General features: G+C 37.4%; 1 protein-coding gene across 1 annotated transcript; it reads right to left on the bottom strand.

Moving 5' to 3' along the window:
* Nucleotides 1–1,032: 1,032 nt before the first annotated feature.
* keap1a (kelch-like ECH-associated protein 1a) lies at nt 1,033–21,073 on the bottom strand. Its single transcript, XM_028437797.1, has 12 exons — nt 20,880–21,073; nt 12,522–13,133; nt 11,612–11,811; nt 11,368–11,524; nt 8,887–8,979; nt 8,249–8,395; nt 8,064–8,170; nt 7,131–7,260; nt 4,311–4,507; nt 2,978–3,183; nt 2,365–2,541; nt 1,033–1,398 (listed from the first exon to the last, which is right to left on the bottom strand). Exons 2-12 carry the CDS (start codon nt 12,720–12,722, stop codon nt 1,148–1,150), a joined length of 1,866 nt encoding a protein of 621 aa, XP_028293598.1. The 5' UTR covers nt 12,723–13,133; nt 20,880–21,073; the 3' UTR covers nt 1,033–1,147.
* Nucleotides 21,074–22,185: the final 1,112 nt, after the last annotated feature.

Here is a 22,185-nt window from a genome sequence, read left to right as displayed (position 1 = left end):
AGTTATTTTGATGTCATTATATATATATTTGTTCTCACTTTAGGTTTTTGAAAACATTTTTTCTATTTTTTTGTGTATTTTTGTTTTTATTGTGTGTATTTTTTATTTTGTGTGTGTTTGGAGTCATTTTGTGTGTTTTTGATCGAGGGCCACATGTGGCCCCTGTCTGTGGTCAGTAGTAACGTTTACCTCAGTGCTATGTGCACGTCGCTTTGTGCACGTGCTTCCACACCAAAGTCACCTTCATGGCCCGAGCATCACAATGAACACATTAGCTTTACTAGAGATGTTGATGAGGTCATCCCTTCCCAAGGTCACACACCTACAGGCCTAGGGCCGCTAAAGCCCCGCCCCCTTCAGCTCCTAGAGCCCCGATTGAGCGTGCACGTGTGCATTCCTCTAATTCATCTCGTGCACTTTTCTGTATGTTTGCTATTAGTTAAACACGTTGGAAAAGTTTACGCCTCACACAGCGTCACCTAAAGCAAAGGTAGGCAACTGGAGGCGCGGGGGCCACATGTGGCACTCGGTTTAAAAACTACACATCTATACACAAAATGAATAAAATGTCAACAAAAATTACCCAAAATGCATTAATAACACACAAAAACAATAAATTAAAAATGAAATACAAACAAAATAACACAAAACAACCACAACACGAGCTAAGAATATACAAAATATGAAAAAATACACAAAATATGAAAAAACACACAAAACAAGCAAAAATAGACAAGATGACAACAAAAATGACATAAATAATACACAAATAAAATACAAACAACAAAATAACACAAAACTACTACAACACACAAAATGAGCTAAAATGTACAAAACAACAGCTAAAATAGACAAAATGAAAAAAATAAATAAATAGAGAAAACACCTGACTTTGGTGATTGAGGAGATCAAAGTAAATCTTTATGGTGAGGCTCCTCCCCCTCCTTTAGAAGCTGTGATTCTCAAGCTGTGGCTCCATCTAGTGGTGAAACATCTGCATTACAAACAACTGGGAGAAATGAAACCATTAAACACATTTTCCCTCACATTTATTTATTCTAAAATCATTCTGTACAAAATAGATCTATGTTTAGTGTAGATCTGTGTGAAAAGGGGGCGTGGTCAACAGCCAAACGCTGGTAGCGGATCAATAATCCCAGTGTGAGGATTGTTCATCTGGAGGCTGACTTCCTCTTCCTCTTCCTGTCACATGGTGGGTACTTCCTCCTTCTTCTTCCTCTTCCTCCTGCTGAGGAAGGTTCCCGGGGCAGGGCTCCATGGTAACGGCCACTCCCATCCCGCTGCGCCCGACCGACATGTTGGTGAGGCTGGTCCACGTGTCAGACTGTGGACAATAACGTTCTACGTTGGGCAGGAAGTCGTTGTGTTCAAAACCTCCTGAAACACAAACACAGAGAGTTCAATCAATAATCAATAATCATTAAGCTTTCATTTCAATCAAAAGGTCACAAAAATATTATTTTCATTTTAGAAGCATCCCATATTTGCTTTGTGTAAAATGTCATTTGCCTCCAGTCGAACTTTAATTTGGTTCAATTTGTTTTGTTTTTTTATAGAAATGACAAATATTTTGTGTCAAATTTGAAAAGTTCTGTAGTTTCTATTTAAATCAGAAATTGGCAACTGGTGGTTCGGGGGCCAAAAAAGACACACAAATAAACAGGCAACATTAAAAATACACACAAAAGGAAAACAACAGAAAAATATATGAACAAAAATAATAGAGATTTACAAAATGACAAGAATATTACACAAAATCACTCAAAAAACAGACAAAATTACAGAAAAATAAACAACAAAAATTAATAAAAAACAAAAGAAATAAACAAATATTGATCAAAATGACAGAAAATGTAAAAAATGACAACAAAAACACACAAAAAACTTAAAATTAACAACAAATATATATGAAGAACAAAGACATTTAAAAAAAGACAAACAACTACAATTACAAACATTTAGAAAATCACAACAAAAATACACAAAATAACTAAATAAGAAACATACACAATTAAATGAAAATACACTAACAGAAACAAATGTACACAAAAACAAACTAAACAACTAAAAATTGCACAAGACGACTAAAAATACACAAAAATAACAGAGAAATTCACAAAAAGACAGAATTACACAAGACGACTCAAAAATAACAGAAAAATATGTAAAACCAAAAGAAAATATATTAAAAATGATTCATAAAACAAACTAAAATAATAAAAACAAACAGTTCCTTTGTTGTTATAATGCTCAGATTGGTCATTATTGTAAATGCTGACATGAATGCTGATCATGTGATCACAGGTTTGTGGCCCCGCCCCCTGTGATAACAGTTAGACTGACCCAGGACGTAGATGAGTCCCTCGTGCACGGCCACTCCATGCGCGCTGCGGCAGTGCATCATGGGAGCTCTGGGTTCCCACAGGTTTCCCACCGTGTCGTAACGTTCCGTAGAGTTCAGCTGCACATGACCATCGTAACCTCCGATAGCGTACAGGAAGGAGTTCACACACACCAGACCTACACACACACACACACACACAATATTACACATTTTTTCTCATAATATTATTATTTTTTTTCATATTATTATAAGTTCTTTTTCACGTATTACAAATTTTTTTATCTCATAATATAACACATTTTTTCCTTTCATAATTTTACACTTTTTTCTCTCAAGTTACATGTTTTTTTCTCATATTACAAGTTTTTTCTTTCATATTACACATTTTTTTATCATAATATTACATGATTTTTCTCATTACACATTTTTTCTCATATTATACGTTTTTTCCTCTCACAACATTACAGCTTTTAGTCTTCAAAATATAAACATTAAAACATAAAGTGTTTTCTTGTAAAATGATGACTTTTCCGATGTAATATTGTGACGTTTTTCCTCTGACAGCCAGACTTTAATCTCATTGTCAGTTTGTTTCTCGTAATGAATGCCCACCCAGTCCGCTGCGTGGGCTGCTCATGGAGGCTAGCTGGTGCCACGTGTCCGTGTCAGGATGATATTTCTCAGCAGTATTCCAACGTCTCATTCCATCGTAGCCTCCGACCACGTAGAGGAACCCCCCGCAGGCGGTGACCCCGGCACCCAGCCGTGCCACCGACATGGGACGGACAAACGTCCAGATGTTGGACTCTGGATCCCACCTGTAACGTCAGGGAGGAGGAGCTCTGATAATCACATTGGGTCTTTAAAGGGATTCACGGCAGCTCTGTGTGTGTGTGTGTACGGCAACATTAAGTGGATTAGGTTAAACCGGCAACCATGTTGGGCAACTTTTGATGAGATTTATTCTAATCCAGAGCAGAGACGTTTGCCACCAATTACAATTATGGCATAAATATAATTGTAATTCAAATAATCTGTTGCTGTCATAATCATAATTAAAATGTAATTGAGTTCAGATAATTGACTTTATAATTGTAATTGCCATAAAAATTCTATAAAACATGTCAAATATAATTTAACACAAACCTGGGGAACCATGTTACAGTTCTATGAACAGTTCTATACATATGTAGTTAATGATTATTAAAATATGTTTCAGATGTTTTTCCAATTAAACAAATGTAGGAGAATACTGACACAAAACAGGCCCAGACGTCCACACCATAAATATTAAAACCTATATTATCATTGATTATGGAGACTAACAAGGTAATCAATAGATAGGAAAGAAATTAGATGATAGATATTTGTTTAGTGTATTTTACAGCTGAATTAGGACCTGTTAGCATAAGAGATGCTAACAGAAGCTAACACAAGAAGAAGGTTAACTTTTATTAGGTCATTTATTTTGTACATTTTTCAGTATTTTTAGTTGTGTTGTGCAATATTTGGTTAAGTTTGTGTTTTTCATTTTATAGTCAACTTGTTAAAATGTGTTTAACTTTTGTATTTCTTTTGTTTTTATATATTTTTGTTATCCTTGTGTTTTTTGAGTTTCTTAATCATTTGTGAATCTTTTTGTGTATTTTCGCTGTTGTTGAATACATTTTTCTGTTTTCCTTTTGTAATTTTGCCGATATGTATTTTTTTTTGGGGGGGGGGGCATAATTAGAGCGAGGGCCACACGAAAGAACAAAGTTTGTGCATTTGTTATTTTTATGCTTTTTGGAGTCGCTTTTTGTGCTATTTTTGTGGTTTTTTTGTCCATGTGCATTTTCCTGGAGCGATAAAAGAGTTTGTGTGTTTTTGAAGATATTTTTTTGTATTCTTGTTGTCATTTTATAATATTTTTTGCAGCACATTTCCCACAGAGAGAACGTCTCACCTCTCCACCGTGTTGTGGTGAACGAAGCCCTGAGACCCGCCCACGGCGTAGATGCATCCGTCGACCACGCCTACTCCCACTCTGTTCCTGGGGAGGTTGAGGGGGGCTCTCTGACTCCACTGGTTGGTCATGGGGTTGTAGCAGCACAGCAGGTTGGACTCTGTGTTGTTGGGGAGGGAATAGTTTCTACCTCCAACCTGGGTCACAAACACAATAAAAACCACTTTGATTTCACACTGACATAGTCCTGTTTATGATTCTGTCACAGTTTGTGTTCACAGTGCAGTTTATGATAATTAATGTCAGCATTAGAAAAACAATCAGAGCATTAACACAGGACACAACAAATAGTTTGGTGTGTAAATGTCATTTGTGTTTTTGAAGTCATTTTGTATATTTTTCTCTCATTTTGAACTTTTTGTTTTTGTTTTCTTGTATTATTGTTGTTTTGGGTGTTACGAGTCATTTTATATTTGTTGTCATTTTGTGTGTTTTCATTGTGGTTTTGTAAAATTTCTGTAAATTGTAATTTTATGGGTTTTCTATCATGTTGTTTTTTTGTTGTTGTGTTGTGTGTTTTTGGAATGATTTTGAGTATATTTTTATTCTAATGTATTTTTATGTAATTTTGTATGTTTCTGTCATTTTGTGCTTTTTTGGTCATTTTGTCCATTTACTTTGGGGGCCACACAAAACAAGATCAATGTCTGCATGTGGGCCCCGTGTCCCCAGTTGCCCTTGTATGATCTATACTAATCAGTGTGAGTCTATTTACTGGTGAGATCTAGAACCTACGTTGTAAAGCAGATCTATAACATACAGTGTAAAGCAGATCTAGAACCTACGTTGTAAAGCAGGTCTAGAACCTACGTTGTAAAGCAAATCTAGAACCTACGTTGTAAAGCAGATCTATAACATACGGTGTAAAGCAGATCTAGAACCTACGTTGTAAAGTAGATCTAGAACCTACGTTGTAAAGCAGGTCTAGAACCTACGTTGTAAAGCAGATCTAGAACCTACGTTGTAAAGCAGATCTAGAACCTACATTGTAAAGCAGATCTATAACATACGGTGTAAAGCAGGTCTATAACCTACGTTGTAAAGCAGGTCTATAACCTACGTTGTAAAGTAGATCTAGAACCTACGTTGTAAAGTAGATCGAGAACCTACGTTGTAAAGCAGATCTATAACATACGGTGTAAAGCAGATCTAGAACCTACGTTGTAAAGCAGATCTAGAACCTACATGGTAAAGCAGGTCTATAACCTATGTTGTAAAGTAGATCTATAACTTATGTTGTAAAGCAGATCTAGAACCTACGTTGTAAAGTAGATCTAGAACCTACGTTGTAAAGTAGATCTAGAACCTACGGTGTAAAGCAGATCTAGAACCTACGTTGTAAAGCAGATCTAGAACCTACGTTGTAAAGTAGGTCTATAACCTATGTTGTAAAGTAGATCTGGAACCTACGTTGTAAAGTAGATCTAGAACCTACGTTGTAAAGTAGGTCTATAACCTATGTTGTAAAGCAGATCTAGAACCTACGTTGTAAAGCAGATCTAGAACCTACGTTGTAAAGTAGATCTAGAACCTACGTTGTAAAGTAGATCTAGAACCTACGTTGTAAAGTAGATCTAGAACCTACATTGTAAAGTAGATCTAGAACCTACGGTGTAAAGTAGATCTGGAACCTACGTTGTAAAGCAGATCTAGAACCTACGTTGTGAAGTAGATCTAGAACCTACGTTGTAAAGTAGATCTAGAACCTACGTTGTAAAGTAGATCTAGAACCTACGTTGTGAAGTAGATCTAGAACCTACGTTGTAAAGCAGATCTAGAACCTACGTTGTAAAGTAGGTCTATAACCTATGTTGTAAAGTAGATCTGGAACCTACGTTGTAAAGTAGATCTAGAACCTACGTTGTAAAGTAGGTCTATAACCTATGTTGTAAAGCAGATCTAGAACCTACGTTGTAAAGTAGATCTAGAACCTACGTTGTAAAGTAGATCTAGAACCTACGTTGTAAAGTAGATCTAGAACCTACATTGTAAAGTAGATCTAGAACCTACGGTGTAAAGTAGATCTGGAACCTACGTTGTAAAGCAGATCTAGAACCTACGTTGTGAAGTAGATCTAGAACCTACGTTGTAAAGTAGATCTAGAACCTACGTTGTAAAGTAGATCTAGAACCTACGTTGTGAAGTAGATCTAGAACCTACGTTGTAAAGCAGATCTAGAACCTACGTTGTAAAGTAGGTCTATAACCTATGTTGTAAAGTAGATCTGGAACCTACGTTGTAAAGTAGATCTAGAACCTAAGTTGTAAAGTAGGTCTATAACCTATGTTGTAAAGCAGATCTAGAACCTACGTTGTAAAGTAGATCTAGAACCTACGTTGTAAAGTAGATCTAGAACCTACGTTGTAAAGTAGATCTAGAACCTACATTGTAAAGTAGATCTAGAACCTACGGTGTAAAGTAGATCTGGAACCTACGTTGTAAAGCAGATCTAGAACCTACGTTGTGAAGTAGATCTAGAACCTACGTTGTAAAGTAGATCTAGAACCTACGTTGTAAAGTAGATCTAGAACCTACGTTGTGAAGTAGATCTAGAACCTACGTTGTAAAGTAGATCTAGAACCTACGTTGTAAAGTAGATCTAGAACCTACGTTGTAAAGTAGATCTAGAACCTACGTTGTAAAGTAGATCTAGAACCTACGTTGTAAAGTAGATCTAGAACCTACGTTGTGAAGTAGATCTAGAACCTACGTTGTAAAGTAGATCTAGAACCTACGGTGTAAAGTAGATCTAGAACCTACGGTGTAAAGCAGTCCCAGTAGCGTACAGGCTCCCAAACCGCTACACGGTGTTTCCATATCAGCCAGTTTAATCCAAACGTTCCTGATGGGATCAAACGCCTCCATCATGGACAGAGAACGTTGACGGTATCTGGACAAAGAGAATAAAGAGTCGCGTTACAACATCGTTCTGAACACAGATTCACAAAATGTGATGTATCTGATCTGAGGGTCACATGATCAACATTCATGTCAGCATTAGAATAACAATGACCAATCAGATCTTTAACACAGGAAACTACAAAGAGTTTTTGTGTTTTTGGAGTCGTTTTGTATATTTATGTTATTTTATGTATTTTTCTGTTGTTTCGCGTGGTTTTGTGCGATTCTGGACTTATTTTGTATATTCTACTTTTGTGAGTCATTTTGTATATTTTTCTTTCATTTGGAGGGATTTTTTTGTCTGTCATATTGTGGTTTTTTCCTGTTTAGTACGTTTTTGGAGACATTTTGTATTTCTGTTGATTCTTCTGTATTTTTGGAGAAATGTTGTTATTTTGTATCTGTCTTTTTGTGTATTTTTATCATTTTTCAGAGTAATTTTTTAGTTGTCATTCTTTGTTTTTCTGGCTGCATTTTGTATATTTTTCTGTCATTTTGCTTATTTTTATATTATTTTGTGTGTTATTGCTGTAATTTTGTGTGTTTCTGGCCTCATTTTGTATATTATTGTTACTTTCTGTATCTTTTTGTCAGGCTTCGCTCCCTAGATTTTTATTTTGTTGTCATTTTGTATTACTTTCTGCATTTTTTATCATTTTGTGCATTTATACACTCATTCTGAATATTTTTCTGTCATTTTCTTTATCTTTTTGTTTGTTTCTGCTCCCTGGATGTTATGAATTATTATAATAATTGTGCTGTTATTAGTGATACTAAGCTGTAACCAAGTACCCGCCGGCCACATAAATCAGCTGGGGACCTCTCTTTGGTGCAGGAGGAAAGTTCCCCTGGATTATGGCGTCATAGATTCTCCACAGGAGGTCCTTGCAGGAATCAGCCTGGAATATAAAAATAGAAAAACAGCCAGTGAGTGTGAGAAACCACATGGAGGAAGTTCACGTAGTCACGTGACTCACCTTGCTCAGGATGTCACAGGATTTAAGAACATTCTTCAGGAAGTTTGGAGGTAATGCATAGATTTTAACTGCGTTCAGGAGAGCATGAAGATACTGAACCCTGCTCTCCAGGTCGCCTCGCACCCAGTCCGTGCACGCCTTATACACCTGACAGGGTTTACATAAAGCACCTCAGTTTATATTCTGATTTACAGCGTCTACATATCAATTGATGAATGAAACATCTAAAATAAAACAAAGGTATTGTTTATTTCATACAACAAGCAAAAATCATTTAAAAAGGAAACAAAAACAACAGTAAAAATTTAGTTAAAGCACAAAGTGATAAAAACACTCTTATTTTGAAAGGGAAGGCATTGTTTGGCCCACATATCGCTCATAAAAACACTTATTTTGAAAGGGAAGACATGTTTGGCAAACACCACAGACTCAAAAAACTCTCTTATTTTGAAACAAAAATTTTTGGCACACTCGTCAGACTCATAAAACACTTTTATTTTGAAAGGGGAAGGTGTTGTTTGGCCTATATCACAGACTGAGAAAAACACTCTTACTTTGAAAGGGAAGGCATTGTTTGGCACATATCTGAGACTCGTAAAAGACTCTTATTTTGAAAGGGAAGGCATTGTGTTACCCACCTCAGACTCACAGAGAACCTTCAGATTGTTGTGAGTGAAGAGCGCCACCACCTGGCAGTGAGTGAGGCTTAAAAACTCTTCTTCTTTGGTCACCTGCAACACAAGAGCATTGATCAGCAGCTTTTCAAAATAAAACTATATTTTAGTAAGTTAGGCATGTAACTATCATCAAATCACTGAACGAAGCCCATTTAGACGCAAAATTCACAAATGTTATTAATAAATGCGCGCACACACACACACACACACACACACACACACACACACACACACACACACACACACACACACACACACACACACACACACACACACACACACACACACACACACACCTCTTTGTAGTTTCCTGTCTTAATGCTCTGATTGGTCATCATTCTAATGCTGACAAGCATTTTGATCATGTGACCCTCAGATCAGGTACAATACAGTATCATACAGTAACAGTAATGACATGAAGGCTGTAAAACCAACTCAAAAGTTTGGTGCAAAATTGTCTAAATACACACTAAAGGAAAACAAAAGAAAAAAATAATTATATATGAGATTTTATGAGAATAAAGTCAGAATTTTCTTCTTTTGACTGACTGTAATTTCTTGTGTTTGATTTCTTTTTTTTCTTTGCACATGCTGTCAAAGGTCAACACTACATGAAGTGTAATCTTTTTACGACAACAATGCATGTTTTTTTTGTTATTGCAGAGAAATAAATACATTTATTTTATTGCATAATTGTGACCATCACCAGCCCCCCTAAGGAAGAGTAAGAAACACTTTATTAAAGGGAAGATGTAAAAACAGAGGGCAGTGTTACACCTATGAGAGGGGGAAGGGAACAGGGAAGAGGGAGTCAGGGTAGGACAACAGAAGGGGTGGGGAAGAGTCGACCAAAACATTCCTGATGTTTTCACTGAAAGTTGCAGCAAAACAATGGAGGATGTTTATTATTTGTTTATTTGGTAAAAAATCAAACTGCATGTGTTGTAGTGATTACTGGGATTACTGGGAACAAACCAATCACTATCCTCCTCGTCTGGAGAAGAAACTCAAGAAATCACAGAAAGAATGTAAAAAAAGAAGTAAAAACTCTTCTATGTATCCGTCTACAGGACTCCACATCCCACAATGCAATGCACCAAGCTTTACCAACAATGTTAATAAGAGAGAGCAACAATTTCAACCTTTTCCCTCTTTTTTTTTTTTTTTTTTTAGATCAAACAATCTTTGACTTATTAATCCAAATAAAGGGTGTTATACCAGGTGCGTCCCTAAATCCTTTGGTGGCGCTGTTTCCTCACCTGCGTAAAGACGTGGTTGAGACCTCCCTAATTAAATAAACATTTTGCTCGTTCAATGTGGAGAAGTAAGGCTGCTGCACAAACATTTAATAATGTAAAAAACTAAATAAACATAGAAACATTTTTGTTTAAAAAACATCAACAACTTGAAAAACTAATGATATTTTTCCCCCTAGTTTAATGTGGTTGCTCCGTTAGGACCTGTAACTTTGCTCTGATCAGTCCATGAAAAACAAGCAGATTTGGACAGAAACCATCCTATTGATCTGAGCTAATGTCTGTCAATCAATCGATCAGCACCATCAGAAGATGATCTACTGAGCGTCATCCAGCAGGTCTGAGCTCCTGAGCAGCGCTGTGTCACGCACACTCGCATATGTGAACATTGTGCGTGAATTGTGCAGCTGATCAGCTGATGCTGGCCTGACGCTCCTCCCATCAAAGCAACACGAGAGTTTAACAATCAAAACATAGAGAAAAAGACACTGAGGTCATTGGAGCGTCGCGTACAGTGACCCTCAGCACCGCAGACACACCAGACTCCACACGCACCGCCTTTTTCTCTCCCTCACACTTTACTCTGCATTTTCTTATTCATTGGCTGTTAATATTGACGATTGTTTTATTGAAATTATTTGCCTTTATTAGAAAGGTTCACTGGAGCATCTTTTTCCATCTCTGCTGTGTTTTGTGTCAACATTCAGTGCAGCTGATCTCTGTGTGTGTGTTTGCACCTGCTTGTGAGTCGTACTATTTTCGGAACAGAAACAGTCACCGCAAACAGTTCCTGATTTGATGAATTGCATTGCGTCCACTGCATTAATTTATTTGCATTTCCTCCTCCCATTTTTGGCGCCCCTTATGAGCTCCGTCTTCTTTACATATTCAGAGGCAAACGCGCTAAATGGATTGAGGGCACATTGTGACACACGCAGTCCTGATTCCCTAGGGTTTTTACCCCTTATTAGCGCGTGGAGTGACGTTTGCACACGTTTTAATACCCGTAAACCTTTAGAGGATCCACCGTTATGTCTTTATCTGCAGACTAACGTGATTAGTAAAGTAAATGAGTTACTTTTTAGTTACTAATTCACAGTAAGTATCACAACACTGGATATTTAAATAGAGCTTATATTCCCAGGATGATGCTTTATTGATGATGTGACCTTAGTGTGTGTGTTACCTGACTGAAGTGTGTGTTGACATACTGCCAGCAGTGCTGGAGCAGCTCAGGGCAGCCGATGTCTTCAGCGAAGCGAGAGATTCCGATGACATTGGAAGCATCCAGATGTTTGGTGAGGAAATCACAGCAGGCCTTGGCCACGTCGTCAACCTGATACCTTCAACAAACGATAGAAGAAGAAGAGCATTCACTGCTACTACACTCCTCTGGTGTTTCTTCTTCTGTGGTGGAGCTGTGTGTTCACCTCATGGCAGCTAGGAGCAGGTGCAGCGCACACTGCTTTCCCACGGTGATGTGGGCGGTGTAGGCGTAGTCGATCAGCTTCCCCACCACCTGAGGGTTCAGATCCTGGATGGTGACCTCAGAGGCGTGGCGCTCTTTGAAGCTGCTGGTGAACATTGCTCTGAAGTAGGGGCTGCACGAGGCCAGGACCACCTTATGAACCTGGAACCACACAGTTTGAAGACTGAAGATTTGTGCATGTTGTGCTTTGAAAGAGTTGCAGTCAAACAAATTCAAAGTAAAGTGCGAGAACCGCGTTAAAAACTGATTTGTAGGGTCTTGTCTTGGTCAGTTCTGGAGTTTAAAGTGACCCTCCACTGTTTTTACAAATGTGTCCTAAAAGTTAAAGATGTCGACGTAAACCTCTTTTGTTTACAGAAAATCAGTTCAAAATCAGTGACAGCAGGAGGCGACAGTTCCAACTCTGAAGTTTGGTAGTAGACAATGAAGCAGAGAAAAAGAGCTCTCCTAAGGGACCTTAACTCTCCCTTAAACAGTGCGCTGACGCGCTCTGGTGGCTAAAGTTAGCGAGTAAATCACAGACAGTTGAAAAATTTCTATCCTCAGGGTTTGTGTCTTCAACAGTATGTGGCAATTAAATGAATATGGTGCAAAATAATGTGTTTTATTAGACATTAAATCTTCTAATAAATTTCAAAGACTTTAGGCCACATTTGTAAAAACAGGAGGATCCCTTTAACTGAGGAGAGTGTGTGTGTGTGTGTGTGTGTGTGTGTATAATGTGACTTTGTTATTGACAGTCTATTAATGGTTGAAGAAACATTCAAATCCAACCAATCAGAGGGCAGATGTGAAGAGTATTAGTGAGGTCATATTTATACCTTAAATGTGTCTGATTGTTTCTTAATTACCTTAAAGTCCACTGTGTTTTTGTCATTATTGGTCACATGTATGGTGAGGTCACACAACATGTCCTTCTGTCTGAACTCCTCCATGACCTTCATGGACCTGGACGCGTGCGTCTCCACCGTGTAGTCCAGATATCCAGATCCACGGATGGACGGAACCACGATAGCAGAGAAGTCTGGTTTCTTCCTCCAGAGACAATTCATCCTGCATGGAGCACTTCACAGGGGGGCGGAGCCTAAAGTGTTCAGGTTGGCTTTAATGTGGGAAAAAAATCAGTGTCCAATGTCCTTTGGTCCCACATGTTTACATGACCATCCAGCTGTTTTAATCTCTGTGTAGTGTATTAAACACATGAAGATGAAACAGGAAGAAGTAGCAGTGATTCCATCCGCCACCACCAGGTGGAGCAAACATCTCACACCACATCTCCATCAACACAAGAAAGAAATCATCCACATCATCCACTGTTTGTCCAGGATCAATAGGTTGAAAACACGTCACTCAGTCCATGATCACCATTATTAGTAATAGTAATCTATTACTTCTTCAACGCTTCATAGGAAAGAGGAAGGGAGTGTAGGCCATCACATCTGTGCAGGAATTACGTCTTCATCCTGTGAAAAAATAAAAATACAAACACATTGAGGAGAGATGGAAACAGGATCATTCCATTTCATTCATTCAGTTATTTATCTATTTAGCACACATTAAAAAACATTAAAGGGCTTGTATAAGAGCTCCGCCCCTTTCAATAAATACAAACAATTTAGAATAAGCCAAGCTAACAAATAAATAAATAAAATCATGAGACAAAATGCACAATTAAACTTTGATGTATGAGGAAAAGTTATAAACAAAGTACACAAAAATCAATATCAAAAGACAAATTAAAATTTTGAACAAAATATTAGTTGACAATCAAAAAAGAAATATAAACTTTTTAACTGCATTTTAAAGAGTGTTAAGTGTTAATGTATTGACAGAGATGTCCAGAAAAAAAGTAGTATGATTAATTAAAAAAAAAAGTAGAAGGCTAAAAGATGCGGTGAGTTCCCGCTGATGACGCAGGACAACTACAAGGGTCGGGGGCATTTAGCAAAAATGATGCTATATGGTGGTTTTTGATGCATTATATTAGTATAATTGTGGCTTTACTTTTGTCTATTTTGTAGCACTTTTCTTAGCATGATGTGTTTTCTCACCTCGTTTAATAATAATAATAATAATAATACATTTTATTTGTATAGCGCTTTTACAGTGTTTACATAAGTAAAAATACAGAGGCATAGACTTAAGTAAAAAACACAATGTAATAAATAATAGGTAGACTACAAGATAAAATGGCTATACATTAAAAGCAGTCCGAAATAAGTGGGTTTTCAGGTGTTTTTTGAAGGTGAGAAGGTCCGTGCAGTCTCTGAGATTTTGAGGGAGTGAGGGGGGGGGGCGGCAATAGAAAAAGCTCTGTCTCCCCATGTTTGTGTTTGCATGATGTATTTACAAGTTGAAATCTGGTATCCATGGTAATGATGACAAAGAATTGAGCATCATTATCACTTTATCTCTTTCCAGTTGAAAACATACCAACTTATAGTATAGCAGTAGTATGGGGGCGTGGTCTGTTAGTAGTCCTCTGTAGAATACTGTCTGGTACTGGAACATATCTGCATGACTTACATCATTTTTCTGTGGTTTGCTTGTAGTTGGTTTTGGTAAAATATTTAGTTGTATCAATGCACATTAATATTCATAATATATCTCACATATACCCTTACATTTGTGATTTTCATAACCCAGTACCCTGGACGCAGGACTTTTAATTCATAATTCATGATGATATTGATTATGAATGTTTTAAAAAATCCATATTCAATTTCATAGAGAAGAATTAAAAACATCTTCAAAATCTAATTTTTTACAAATTTGGTCTGTGAATTATTCTTACTAGCGACTCTTTTCTTTGTTGAATATTTCTTAAAGATAATGTTTATTTAATTTAGTTGAATTCACTAATGTTATGAATGTTAAAATTTATTATATTATTGGGGAAATGTTTAGAGAGAATAATTGTTTTCCTTCAGTTGCAGCCGCCAGATATTAGTTTGGACCAGCAGAGGGCGCTGGTAACCCAGTGTTTGGTTGGGATGCAGCTATTCTAGCAGTGAAGAAGAGATGCTATGCTAGCAGACAGAGCTGATATACAAACCTGACTTTTATATCCCCTAAAGGGACATGCTTTTATACATTTTTTTTCCTTCGTTTTCCCCGTGATCAGGACTTCATTTTCTTGAGATAACAAGACTTTGTTTTCCCGTGATAACGGGATAATTATCTCGAGATAATGAAACAATAGTGTAGTATGATAAATCATTGCAGGAAACATCATTCAGTAACAATGTCAGAGGAGCAGCAGAATATAGATCACACATCAGGACTTCAGTAAAGTTAACGTCTCATTCTGTCCGTTATGAGATAGCCAATGAGCTACAAGCTGCAACCAGCTGATCTTCAATACAATTATTGATCATTTCAGCAGAAAATATCCCATTGTTTCCTATGAGAATGCAGCCAACGACACAATAAATATTGAATATTCAATAAGTCTGTGATCATGCATAGCAATGTGAACAAATTTATGGCGGACGTTGATGGTCTTGATTTGGTCAAACTACTAATCTTATTTAGCTAAAATACCCTTTTGTATATTTTTGATTATATGTATATCATATTTATTCTTTTTTTTTTATTATCTTTTTTTACACATTTACAAAATGAGAGGAAAAACACTTTGATGATTTTTATTTAAATATAAAACTCTGAAACAGAGTGAAGTCAATTTGAAAGTGAAAATATGAGGCAATAAATCTGTGAGATTAAAACACAATAAAGGGAAGGGGGGGTGGTGGGGGGGGGGGGGTGTTTGTGTCGCTGCCTCGTCATCGTTTCTGTGTGTTCCAAATAGTCAGAGTGCACACGCACGCACACACACACACACACACACACACACACACACACACACGCACACACACACACACGCACACACACACACGCACGCGCACACACACGCACGCACACGCACACCCACACTCTGAGATAAGGAGGTGTTTGCTTTGTTAATCTGACACACTGTGTTTAGTGTGTTTTGTGTATTTTGTGTGACACGGTGACTGCTACCAACAACATGACGTGTTATTGAGCAACTGTGAAGTCTGCAGTGTGTGACTGAGTGTTCCTTTAACCCAGGGGTTCTCAACTTTAGGGTCGCGAGACACTGGGAGGGGGTCCCCATATGCTTTCAAAAAACTAAGAATATTTTAGGAACAATTTGAGCCAATTTTTCTGCAACTAAACCAAACTCACCATATTTTACCCTATTTTCAACACTTTTTTTGCAAAAATTTTGCTCTATTTAATGTATTTTTGCTACATTACTCACATTTCCGACACTTCTACGTCACATTTCAATGACTTTTTCTGCACATTTTTTCCACTTTCAAGACATGTTCAGCACTTATAAACCCTTTCTACCACTTTTTTACCTAATGTCACATGTTGACCCATTATTGTCACTTTTAACCTCTTTCACCATATTTCATGCATATTTTTGACAACACATTCACATTTGTAACGCCCATTATTTGTCAGTTTAAACTAATTGTTCCAATATTGACAATTTAAACCCTTTTTACCACTTTTTCTGTCTATTTTTGTCCAATCTAGTTTGCAACTTTTAACCAATTTCTGTGGTTTTTAAAATCCCATTTCACCACCATTTCCACCCTTATAGATGGTCCTGTCTCCACATGACTGTTCTTCAATGTTCATGTCTGTGTTCCACCACCTTCAGCTACAGTGGGGGTCCCCGCTCTCTGGGACCTTTATTTTGGGGGTCGAGACCTGATAAGGTTGAGAACCACTGCTTTAACCAATGAAAATGGCTCATTGTTCACCTGCAGCTGATTCCATCATTGTTGATCTGTTTAAGGTGAGTAAAGACTAAATGAAAAAGAGCCTTTGTCAGCAATATTTGACCTAAAGTCAGCTGTAAAATGATCTGTGGGATGACGGGGCAGAAAACCCTGAAGGTGACCTGTTAGTTAAAGCTTCCCAAATGAAAACTCCTGGACATTAATGTTGAAATTGCTCGTTTTCCTAAAATCTGTGGACAACTTAAGATCAAACTACTTTGTATTTGGGACCTGGACTAAAATGTGTTTAACACCCCTGGTTTAGACATTCATCCATTCATTCATTTTCCACGAAGTCTAGACCTTCAATCATCTGTTTTACAGTGAAACATATCATGTAAATGTATAATAATGTCCTTTAATATGCACGTGAGGCCTTTTCTGTGTCATATTTGGGCCTGATTTTAATGTAAATCTACATTTATGAAGTGGTTTGTTGTTTGTTTGACTTATTTTGATGTGATTTGAAAGCATGCTGGTTGATTTCCTGCACAGATTAATGTGGTGTAACGTCCTTTCTTTCTTTCTGTTTGTTCACCACCTCTAAAGCTGAGTTGTTCTGCTTCAAGCTCCAGTGATGTGAGGAGTGACACACAGAAGTTAAACATCTCACTTCATTTAAACCTAATGTACTGTAGTGTTGGACAATACGGACCAAAATTCATATCTCGATATTTATAATGTCTGGCTACCAGACTCAACACTAGTTCAAATCAATACTCCTCTGTTATTCATGAACGGATCAGGCTGAGATTTGGTAGATATTATCTAAGGATGTGTACGCATCAACGCTCGGAGCCTGGAAAAAAAATGGCACATACCAATATACGAATAGGGCCCATTACCCTGTATGAGCAAAAACATGGCAAGAAAAAGTGATGAAAATAGCTTCAAATATGGTGAGTTTGGTGTAGTTGCAGAAAAATTTAAAAAAAAATAAGCAAAAATGGGCTCAAATTGTTCAAAATATATTCTCATTTTCTTGAAGGCATCTGGTGACCCCCCTCCCAGTGTCTCACAGCCCCAAATGGGGTCCTGACCCCAAGGTTGAGAACCCCCGATTTAAAGGACACGTGTAATTGTTGTTGCTTTTGTTTGTTGTCAGGTTACACAAAAGCACGTTAACGTTAAACACGTCCACGACAACCTGTTGCTTCAGTTGCTCAACTTGTTGAGCAACAACATTGACTTACTGTATATTTGTTCTTGTTTTGTTTGCTTTGACACCTTGTTTAACACCTTGAAGTGTGTGTGTGTGTGTGTGTGTGTGTGTGTGTGTGTGTGTGTGTGTGTGTGTGTGTGTGTGTGTGTGTGTGTGTGACAAAAAGACAACTACAAAAAATAACACAGAAGGAATCAACACGCAGAACAACAAAATTACAAAGAAAACTCCAAAAACAAGACCACAAAAATAAAACAAAAATATACAAAAACACACAAGACAAATACAAAAATAACAAAACACAACACACAAAGTGAATCTACACACAAAAAAACAACAAAATTACAAAAAAGGTTCCAAAAACACACAAGATGACAACAAAAATACAAAAAAACCACAAAAATATATAAAACAAAAACACAAAAAAGGAATGAACACACAAAACAACAATGAAAATACACAAAGCAACAACACGAATGACAAAAAAAGACAAAATAACAAAAAAATATACAAAATAGACAGGAGAATATACTGTATGTCCAAAACAACAACAAAAACGCACACTCTTTGTAGTTTCCTGTGTTAATGCTCTGATTGGTCGTTATTCTAATGCTGACCTGAATGTTGATCATGTGACCCTCAGATCAGATACAATCACGTTTGTGGCCCCGCCCCCTGTGACAAAAGTTGCCCATAACAACAAATAATGTAATTCCAAAGATTATATGATTGTGTGTTGCTGTTGTGATGAATAATGGATGTTTATAAAAACCCTTAGTGTGTGTGTGTGTGTGTGTGTGTGTGTGTGTGTGTGTGTGTGTGTGTGTGTGCGTGTGTGTGTGTGTCACTACGTTGTTACTGCTGCTTTTGTCGAATTATGATTAATTTCATCTTTATTAAAGTATTACATTATTAAATTTATTCCACCCTTGTTATTCATGTTTCTTTTATTTATTCCTAATGTGTAAAGTTTTATTTCCTTTTCTTCGTTTCTGTAACAAACCAAATGTCCCCAACGTGTTACGAATAAAGCTCTTTATCTTGTCTTAAATGATCAAACTTAGATGCTATGATGTCTAAAAATATACACTCCCAAAGTAAACGCACAAAACAACACACAAAGCTACAGCAAAAAAAAAAAGACAAAACACAACTAGGAATATACAAAAAATAACTGAAAATATACAAAACAACAACAAAACTATGTTTTAATTAGGGTGACCATAGTCTGGTTTTACCCAGACATGTCCTCTTTTTACGAACCGTCCCTGAATGCAACTCGGGGAACACGTTCATTTAAATAACCCTAACTCCACTAATATTTGGTGTGTCAGAGAGGTTCCACCGGTTCCTGAAAGATAAATAATTTTACTGCCTGATGTCGGAATTAATAACATTCCGTTTAGTTTTGATGAAATTGTCACACGAGGAAAAAAGAAAGAGGAGCAACGTCCAAGATGTATTGAAAGAGACCAAATACTGGTGGATTTAATTATCATTATTTAATTAAAGTTCTGTTTTTTTATTTATTTATTTTAAAGTCTCGTAGCATATGTTTGTCATTGTTTCAATGATTGAGAGATTTTAAGAAGGTTTATATGACATTTCTCAAGGACAGTTTATTATTATAATGTATAATAAATGTGATTGTCTTAGTGTTTGTTATGAAGAGATTTTTAAAACTTATTTATCTACTATATCAGTAGAGAGAGAGTGGAAAATGTATAAATAAAGTGTCATTCTAAATGATAAAAACTATAGAAATCAATCTATTCAGGAGCCACTAAATCAGTGTTTTCCAACCTTGGGGTCAGGACCTCATGTGGGGTCGCCTGGAGTTGAAATTGAAAAATGAAAATACATTTTTAAAATTTTGAAATGATTATTATTTGTTTAAAAAAAAAATAAAACAACAGAATCTTGATAGTTTGTAAGTTTGTACAAGCTACGGCCGCGGAACGTCTCAGCGCTGAATAGCACGTACCACGTTCCTGAGAATGTCGTCCCTGGGGCCCCCGTAGAACATACGGAGGAATAGGTCACATGCATATATTAGTATGTGTCAATGATTCAGTTCCACCAACGGTTGCAATATTTGACTCAACAAATAAAAGATTAAACACTTTCATTTTTTTTCTTCTTTAGGGGCCCCCCAGGGCCCATCTGAGCCCCAAATCAAAAATAAGCCTCAGAGCGTTGATGCGTACACATTCATATATTATAGATACCAAATTTCAGCCTGATTCGTTCACGAATAACAGAGGAGTAATATTAATAATAATAATGGCTTGGATTTATATAGTTACACAAACCGTTATTCATTCACACCAGTCACTCACACTGTCATACCGGTGGTGGTAAGCTACAATGTAGCCACAGCTGCCCTAGGGTAGACTGACAGAGGCGTGGCTGCCATTTTGTGCCTACGGCCCCTCTGCCCACCACCGCCAACATTCATACACAATTCATACTCACTCATACAAGGCAATGTGGGTAAAGTGCCTTGCTCAAGGACACAACGACAATGACTCGATTAGAGCGGGATTTGAACCCCCAGCCCTTCGGTTACTGGACAACCCACCCTACCACTGAGCCATGGTAGTGATTTTAACTAGTGTCCACAACAACAACAACAACAACAACAACAACAACAACAACAACAACAACAACAACAACAGCCCGGCCTAAAAATGGGGTCACGATCCAAAAAAGGTTGTGAACCACTGCACTAAATACTGTTATTTACTAAATAAGATGATTTAAAACGTGTGTTATCACTAATTAATTCCATCATTATGATCTATAGATGTTTTTAAATAGTTTAAACAGCCAAATGTTGTAGTCGGACGAAGGGGGACTGGAACCTAAAAAGTGTGAGAACCACTGTACTCTGTTGCATTTTGCCGTTAAAAGAAAGATTCAAGAAATGTCCACGAAATCAAAATATGTTCAACCAAACTTTAATGACTTCAAAAACACTTGAAATAAGAACAAAAATACACACAATGGCAACAAAATACACACAAATGACTCCAAAAACACAGAACATTCAAAATGATTCTAATGCTGATGTTAATGTTGGTCATGTGACTGAGATCAAAGTGATCAGAATAACAAAGTTTAACACAAACATAAAGTGAGTCTGAACTAATGTTGAGCAACAGGAACCAAAGCTCACTGTGTGTGCGTGAGAAATGTGCACGAGCGCCATGTCTAGAGGATTTACTCACGGCGTCCATGAGCAGAGACTGTCTGTCTGTCTCTGTCTGTCTCTGTCTGTCCCGGTGTCAGTCCTCCGGTCGGTGTCGGTGCTGACGGTGTCGTTCAAAGTCTGTAGAACAGGAGGAGGAGGGGGAGGGGAGGGGAGGGTGACTCAGCAACTTTTTAATTCCGCTCTGCTTCCTGTGAGCACGCGGCCTGTCGGCATTCCTCAAACTGAAAGTAGCGGACACGCGCTCACGCACAGAACGCGCGTAAACACACTTTTTTTTTTAGGATTAACAGAGAAATTAAAAAATATACAACTAAATAATAAATAAAAACGTTCATAAACTACTGATTAGTTTTTGGATATTGGATCCAAACACACATACACACACACACACACACGCACACACACACACACACACACACACGCGCACACACACACACACACACGCACAGACGCACACACGCCACGCACACAGATGTAGGTGACAAGTAACGAAGTACAAATAGTTAAGTAGTTTTTTTCTGTACTTGAGTATTTTTTTTTATTTATTATTTATTTTTTTTTGGCGACTTTTTACCTTTTCTCCTTACTTTTTTAAACCTTCGAATATGACGTTTTTTTTCTTCTTTTCGGCAGATCCAATAGTTTTATGGGTTAAAATGTTCAAGTTTTTAAAAATGTTGAACTTAAAGCTGCTCTGGGTTTTATTGAGCATTTGCACTTTTTTTAATGACACATTTTATTTACAAATGTTATCTATAATAAGTGCTAAATTATCCAGTTGTTCAAAGGTAAAATATTTAATTTATTTCCATGTATCAGTTTTCTACAAGTTCTTGAACTTGGGCTTGGCCTGCTGGCTATGTGGTAGAAAAAAGTGTACAAGCAATAGTGATAGCCACGCCCCCTGGAGAGGATTGTGAAACAAAACCATTCAAAAATGTGGAGGAGATTCACAGAGTGACTGTAGCTGGAGTCAGTGCTTCAAGAACCACCACGTACAGACGTATGTAAGACATGTTTCAGCTGTAGCACATTCCTGGTGTCAAGACACTCATGAACTAGAGACAGTGTCAGAAGCGTCTCGTCTGGGCTAAAGACAAAAAGGACTGGACTGCTGCTGAGTGGTCCATAGTTATGTTCTCTGATGAAAGTACATTTAGCATGTTCTTTGGAGATCAAGGTCCCAGAGTCTGGTGGAAGAGAGGAGAGGAACAGAATCCACGTTGCTTGAGGTGGAGTGTAAAGTTTCCACAGTCAGTGATGGTTTGGGGTGCCATGTCATGTGCTGGTGTTGGTCCACTGTGTTTCCTTAGGTCCAAGGT

Source organism: Gouania willdenowi, chromosome 22 (assembly GCF_900634775.1).
Source record: "Gouania willdenowi chromosome 22, fGouWil2.1, whole genome shotgun sequence".
Lineage (NCBI taxonomy): Eukaryota > Metazoa > Chordata > Actinopteri > Blenniiformes > Gobiesocidae > Gouania > Gouania willdenowi.
This window is presented reverse-complemented; position numbering and strand designations above follow the sequence as displayed.